Source organism: Nothoprocta perdicaria, unplaced genomic scaffold (genome assembly GCF_003342845.1).
Source record: "Nothoprocta perdicaria isolate Ctin4 unplaced genomic scaffold, notPer1 scaffold_263, whole genome shotgun sequence".
Classification (NCBI taxonomy): domain Eukaryota; kingdom Metazoa; phylum Chordata; class Aves; order Tinamiformes; family Tinamidae; genus Nothoprocta; species Nothoprocta perdicaria.
In genome coordinates, this window is record NW_020455492.1 from 833583 (window position 1) to 840630 (window position 7048).

The following is a 7048-nucleotide window of genomic DNA, read 5'->3' on the forward strand; positions in this document are numbered from 1 at the left end:
CACTGCTCACTCATGGTTAACTTATTGTCAACCAGGACTCCCAGGTCCCTCTCCGTGGAGGTGCTTTCCAGCAGGTCGACCCCTAATCTGTACTGGTGCCTGGGGTTATTCCTGCCCGGGTGCAGGACCCTGCACTTGTCCTTATTGAACCTCATGAGGTTCCTCTCTGCCCAACTCTCCAGCCTGTGCAGGTCCCTCTGGATGGCAGCACAGCCCTCCGGAGTGTCGGCCAGTCCATGTCCAAATGACCATATATATATTTTTATTTATATATATAGTTATTTCTGTCTCCAAGAAGATAATTCACAATCCTGCCTTGCATCAATCAGTAAAACTAGCTGGATATCAGAAGGTTTAGAAGTATTTCTTGCCTCCAAAGACACATAACAGTCATGTTTTCCTGGGTGGATACACCAGAGAACTGTTAAGGCACTTACATATTTTAGAGTCAGAGAAAATATATTATTAACGTGATAATAACTGGAATCTAGAGATTAATAGGGTTGAATATACTTCTATTAAGTGTTAATAATGACTATAGASACTTCCAAGTAGTAGGAAAATAGAAGAAATTTGCTTACGTAGGCTCCAAAGGTCCAAGCTCTTGAAGACAGATATTTAAAGGGACCTTATTGAAAGACCAAGACTCCGAGTCTATGAGCTGAGTCACATGATTCAAGAGCTTTACCTTGTAGTCAAAGCTTAGAACTCTCCAATATCCTGCCAAACGGAAAAGCACATAACCATGTCAGAATGGAAACATTAGCACMTTAAATCTATTCCCTGAAGGCACATAACGGAATTCTGAAACGTAGGTCCCACCTTTTCAAAGCTCAGAGACAGTATTCTGACCTCTTCAGGAATGACAGTCAGAGAAAGAAGAGATTAGCAAAAACAAAGGAGATGAAAATATCACCAACTCTTAATTATTCATGGTTGTTTATGTAGACTAACTGCCACAAATMGTTCTAATCCCATCATAAAATGAACTAGACCCAGAAAAACTATTAATTGGAGCACACACCTGCATGAAGCAAACTGACCTGATTTACAGACCAGCTGTGATATTGTGATATGGAAAGAATTTAACTACCTCCCTGTGGTGCAAAGCCCACTCAAACAAGCGCAACCTGCTCCCTGCTGCCCAGCAATGCACCACCACATCTCGTGTCCCAGCAGAACTGGGAGGACACTGGCTCTGAAGAGGGTTAGTTTGGGTCCTGCCACCATAAAAATACAGATCTGACAAAGCAGGGATTGAGGGAAGTTGGTCCATGCAGGGTCACTCAGCTGTCTCTGGACAGTGAATCTCAATACCCAGCTTAGTCCAGTTGATGTTTTATTTTTCACACCACCACTACCTTAGAAGTGTAGTCAGTGCTCTACTAACTATGCCCGTAACTGGCAGGATGGTGTTAGGTAGTTTTAAGTGGCCAGGAAAGTCTCTCTGCAAGAATGTCTCCCATTAAGCAGAGGGAGCTGCTACCCACAATCAGCCAAAAGGTTCAGCTGGGACACTCTGTTGCCAACGTGCTTACGAGTCACAAAGAAACTAAACCCAGAAGAGCCAGAGAAGTCAATGCCTGCGCAGCACCTTTCAGTTTGTTCTGATTTTTTTGTTTGCTTGGTTGCTTTTTTAAAAATCAGCTTCATATCAAATAAAAGTAGAGGAAATATGGCAACAGATTTTAGGACACTGCACCATAGCCAAGGCCTAATTCACATCTGGAGAAATAAACATGTGGAATGGCCCTTAGAAAAAGACAACACGGACACCTGGAAAGACAAAAACACAGGCAATAATGCTCTGTAGAGACAAATACCTTCAATTTGGCAGGCATCTAAAACCTGCAACTGGTGCATTATTTCGTCTTCACTTGCTTGAACCACGTTTAATAAATCTTCTGTTGTATACTGCAATGAGGATAGAAAAAAAGAAAAAAGGAAGAGAGAGGAAAAGAGGGAGGGAGGGATGGAGAAAAGAAACATGTTATCCCTTCTCTGTGTTGCTTTAGCAAGCATGCAAACTGCATCATAAAACATAACCAAAATAAAACTTGGAAAAGCATTTTTCCATTCCAGAATCTGAATTCAATAGAGTTTACCACACTCTGAAAGTCTCCAGGAATTTACAACAATTTTGCAAAGTTATTCAATATAAAAAACAGTCTAATGACAGAGCAGTTGTGTTTTCATGTCTGCTAACCAGTTAATCAGCCACGTAGCTCAGAACTGGCCACAGCTTCTTGTGAGCCAGTACCCTGGTGAGATGGGAGGCTGCTGTGGAAACTGCAGTACCTTCTTGCAACAGTCTTATTCTCTGTTTTCATATTGTAATTACCATTCTCTGCACCTCCCTGCTTCTCCTCATCATCATATGTGGGTTTCCTGTTACCTCAAACCTGGGTCACACATGACATCATGTATGTCATGTATCAAGAAGATAAAGTTGCATTAAACATTAGTAGTCATATAACTCACAGTGACTTTATAATAGGTTCTCAACACTGTTCTCAAAAGCTCTCTTCCATTAAAAGAAAATAAATTTCCAGTTTTCTTCAAGGTCTTTTTCCCTATTTTACCATCGAACTTACCCACTACCATCAGTGGAACCGCTCACAGTTGCCACCTAGTTTAGAGCAGCAGATTATAAATAAATCAACTCAAAGATGCACCACAAAACATGGTAGCAATGATATTTTTCTGCTTAAGAAAGTGTCTTTATTTCCATTTGCTTCCAGTTACAAGAAAATGTGTCATTGAGCTGACTTACCCTTGAAGGACTTGAAGCCTGATCTTTTGCACTGTCTGGCCCCTCATATGGATCTTCCATTAAAAGCTTCCTCAGCTTCTTCAGTTTAGGTCGGCATCTCCTTAATTCCCAGTAGTTATTGGAAAAGCCAGCAATCTATGGTGAGAAAGAAAAGAGACACGTAAAACTCTTCTATCTATTATGTGCATTCAAAGGAGCTTACCAGAAATTACTAGCAAAGAGTTTTAATCTAATTATTGGGAAGATTTATTTTTCTAAGCAAGCGAACAAGTTTAAGAATGAGACAGTCACTAATATTTCAACCACTGGGAATCAAATTTTACCACTAGGAATAAAGAATAAAAGTCCAGAGTTTGTTGATGAAAATATGTCCACAGTGCACATAACAAAGAGAAAGAGACCATCGCCATATGGTGTCTTGTATGTAATGGAATACAGCARTGAGACACAGTCCTACACAATCCTTGCCAAACTTTCTTTTCCTCTTAATACTATGGGCACAACTACCATAAAAAGCCCTATCTGTATTATCCCACTTTCATCCCTCTAAATCAATTTTAAGGAAACAGCCTGTATGTGGGACAAGTGCTATCCAAATTCTAAGACAGAGAAAGGCTATAGTTTTTAATATAATTATTCCACAGCTTCCTTGGCATAATATTCTGATAAATACTTAATTCCTGATGAAAGTTCTACAGTTTTTCTCCACAGGGAATGAGAAGTATTTACGTAAGTGTTAAGATCTTCTTTCTGACAAGATTTTTTTCTGAGCAAAATAGCAATGAACAAGACAGTAGCAAACAAATCATATCAATTTATAATTCAAAGTTTACAACTAGACTTAGTCTATGTAAGRTAAATATGACAGAAGCTTTGGCCCTATAAATTATCCCTCCAAGTGATAYAAAGAACAGCACTGATCAACTGTAAAGAATGGCAGTGCACAGGATCTCTTGCCATCTCCCAGAATTTTCAGTGTCAGTATACAACATAAAGTTTTCAAAAGCATTAAGAAAGCTGGTAGCTACGGGACACAGCCCACTCCCTCCCAAATAATTCCTAATCAMATCACATCTATATTATTTTGACATGTGTGACGTCAGAGAACTAGTGAGATCACTAAACATACCGAAAGATAATATGGAATAAYGCAACTTTTTCATGAACTCACTTGAATTTAAATTAGTTTTCATTTTGCTAACTGGTGTCATTTAACGGAGGAAATCATGTTGGCTTTGAGTATTAAGTCACTTAAGGACAATCAGGATTGTTCCTTAATTATGTCATTATTTGCTCTAATGAACATAATGAGCAGGTATTAACCTTATTCTAACTATTTTTAGTAGACAGACAGTAGACAGTATTGAACTACAGTTACTGTTGTGAACTGTATTAACTACAGTTCACAAGAGCAGAGAATAATGGACTCTTTAAACTCCATTCACTTCAACAGATCTTTCCAGATATGTTGATTGAATAAGAGTCACCTTTTAATATACGTCTGTACTTAAAAAAAATAATAATCAAGCATGACATTGTATAATTTGCTTTTTTGGGGGTAAAGGACTTATGAGTCTGCAAACAGCTTTTAAAACAGATGCTAACGCTGAGAAATTCGGTATTGTTCAAAACCTTTTAACACTWACCACAGGTAATCACCACTCAATAAAATTAAAGCCTGAGCTTCCTAGAAACAGTAATTCTCATGCATTACTGGTTAAGTTTTGTACTTACAAAAAGCACAGCATGGACTTACATAAAGCACAAAGCATCCAAGATGCCTTGGATATAAATGACCATCATCAAAACATCCTCACGGGACTGTTAGATACGCAGAGACCCACAGGAGGCCCGTGACCTCCTGGAGGGGCAGCGGGACCTAAACGACAAGGCATCTAAATGGCACTACAAGGCAGTGTTTGGGCAGCTGAATCTCAGCCAGCATTTCACGTAAGCACCTTGGGTAAATTACAAGTAACTGCAGAGATAAAAAAAAAAAATCAGAGAATTAAGGCAAATGAGCAAGAAGCCAGGCAGGTATACCTGGGCATGAATAATGTCACAAGGTTCTTCATCCGCCTTTAGCTGCTCCGGAGTTTTGCAGCCAGGAACACACAGGAGCATATTGGAGGTGTCTGCTATTTTCATCTCGTAGGTTTTGTCTTTGCTGCACAACACTGCTTGTTCGTCCTTTTCACCACGGATCACTAAACTGAAAGGAAAAAAGGCACAAAACTCTCAAAGATGGTTAAGACGTACCTCTACTTTGACATGAGCACCTATTAAATTTGTCGGCCCATTTTYAGAATGTGTACATTGTCAAGGAAGTCATAAACTGCAGTTATAGTTGGTGACAGTAATGAGAGTAATAAGATGTAGCTGTCGATCCAAAACATCTTAATGCCACGTGTTGCCATGTCCCRTCTTTCACCCCGAAGGAGCCAGGCCAGGCTTTTCTGCAATCACAATTAACTTCTTCGCCTACTGATTTCCCACGCACAGACACCCGCAGCACGGGACGAGGGAGGCTTCAACTCGGACTAGCTCACTGATGGAAGGAACCCCCTTACATCCGGAGCTCTTCTTTAACAAGGGCTGACACCAGCCCCAGGTGATGGGCAGCAAGCCAGGGTGGCAGCGCCAGCTCCGCAGGGCCCTCCCTCCCCCCTGAGAAGCACTTCTATTGCCGTGCAATTAATCATGGAGAGGAAATAAATAAATAGAAATTAAGTTTTCTAGCACGCCCCAGGACACGGGAGGAGGGAAATGCCCTCCCCAGCTCACACATGCGATCAGCCCTCAGCCTTGCGCCTCGCCCAGGCCTCCTACACGTATCTTTAGAGGGGGCTCGATGCATCAACGCAAAATATGTTATCACGCCGTCACCGGCGCTGCYGCCAACAAGGGGGGACGGTTTTCATCTGTCCGCGTATCCTTCGCGGCGGCGTTTGCACCGAGCAAACTCGTAACGCAACCACGGGGCAGCTACGGCCCCCAGGGGCGCCGCTTCCCTGAGAGGCCGCTTCCCGCCTCCCGCTTCCCGCCTCCCTCAGGCGCCGCTTCCCGCCTCCCTCAGGCGCCGCTTCCCGCCTCCCGCTTCCCGCCTCCCTGAGGCGCCGCTTCCCCGCCGCTGTTTCACGCGCCCGCCCGCGCATCCGCCGGCCCCGCGCGCTACCTGCGCCCCGCGCGCAGCTCCTCCGCCGCGTTCAGCTTGGCCGCCTGCAGCGTGGCCGCCACCTCCTCGCGCCGCCGCATGGCCGCTCCGCTCCGCGCCGCCCCGCCCCCGCGGAGCCGCCCGCGCCGGGAGGRCCCGCCCACACGTTGATGCTCTGGTTGGCGGCGGTGCCGGCTGCGCCGCGTGAGGCGGGCGGGTGGGCTCTCGACCCCGGGTCCTGTTGCTGTGAGGGAGTCAGGGTGGAGGAAGGGAGAGCCATAGAATCAGGGAATCATTATGGTTGGAAAAGACCGTCAAGTCCGAGCGTAAACGCATCACCACCATGCCTGCTAAACCAGTCCCAAAGTGCCTGTAAGCAGCTGGAGCTGTGCTGCTGTTCCCTCCTCATATTCCCTGAGGACTTTTTTAACTATATTGAAATAGAACATATAGAACATAGGCTGCCCAGAGAGGTTGTGGAGTCTCCTTCTTTGGAGATCTTTAAAACCCGCATGGATGCAGCCCTGTGCCACGTGCTCTAGGTGACCCTGTGTGTGCAGGGGRTTGGACTAGATGACTCTGAGGTCCCTTCCAACCTTAAGTATTCTGTGATATAGTTAAAAACCAGCCGCCAGGTGTGAGGGCCCACCCAGCTCCACTGAGCCTAGGAGCCCTAGTGCTGTTGTGTGCATCATCTGTACCTCTCCACAGAGCCTCCTGGTGCTCAGCATGAGCCCATTTATAATCCCAATATCCCGGCAAAGGAGGTCCACGCTCATGGGGATCCGGGACRGGTTCCTGAGGTCCATGCTCATGGGGATCCAGGACGGGTTCCTCAGGAACAAGGATATCATAGCGGCTGCTCCTGCCCCAGGCATAGCAATGGCAGCACCCCGCAGTGGGGCGGGTGGTTTGGTACCTAATGCGGGCAGATAAGGGTTATCGTCACGCGGGACCAAGGGAAGCATCTCCTGCCCCCGCGTGTGCTCTGCCTCCATGGCGCGGATGAGGCCATCGGCCTGGAGAAAACTGCCACCGGAGTCATGAGCAGGTGACCTCTGTCCGCTAGTTGGTCACCTGTAGCAAGGGTCGCTGCTTATTCACAGTTTTAATTCTCAGTT

At 45.0% G+C, this 7048-nt stretch overlaps 1 protein-coding gene across 1 annotated transcript in view; it reads right to left on the reverse strand.

The window, feature by feature from the left end:
• DSCC1 (DNA replication and sister chromatid cohesion 1) overlaps positions 1-6781 on the reverse strand; it is an 11585-nt gene extending 4804 nt beyond the window's left edge. The window contains exons 1-6 of the mRNA XM_026040733.1: positions 6629-6781; positions 5949-6040; positions 4817-4985; positions 2774-2908; positions 1824-1914; positions 582-720 (exon numbers count right to left, since the gene is read on the reverse strand). Coding sequence (XP_025896518.1) covers positions 582-720; positions 1824-1914; positions 2774-2908; positions 4817-4985; positions 5949-6040; positions 6629-6781 — 779 coding nt within the window. The remainder of the gene's footprint in view (positions 1-581; positions 721-1823; positions 1915-2773; positions 2909-4816; positions 4986-5948; positions 6041-6628) is intronic.
• Positions 6782-7048: the final 267 nt, after the last annotated feature.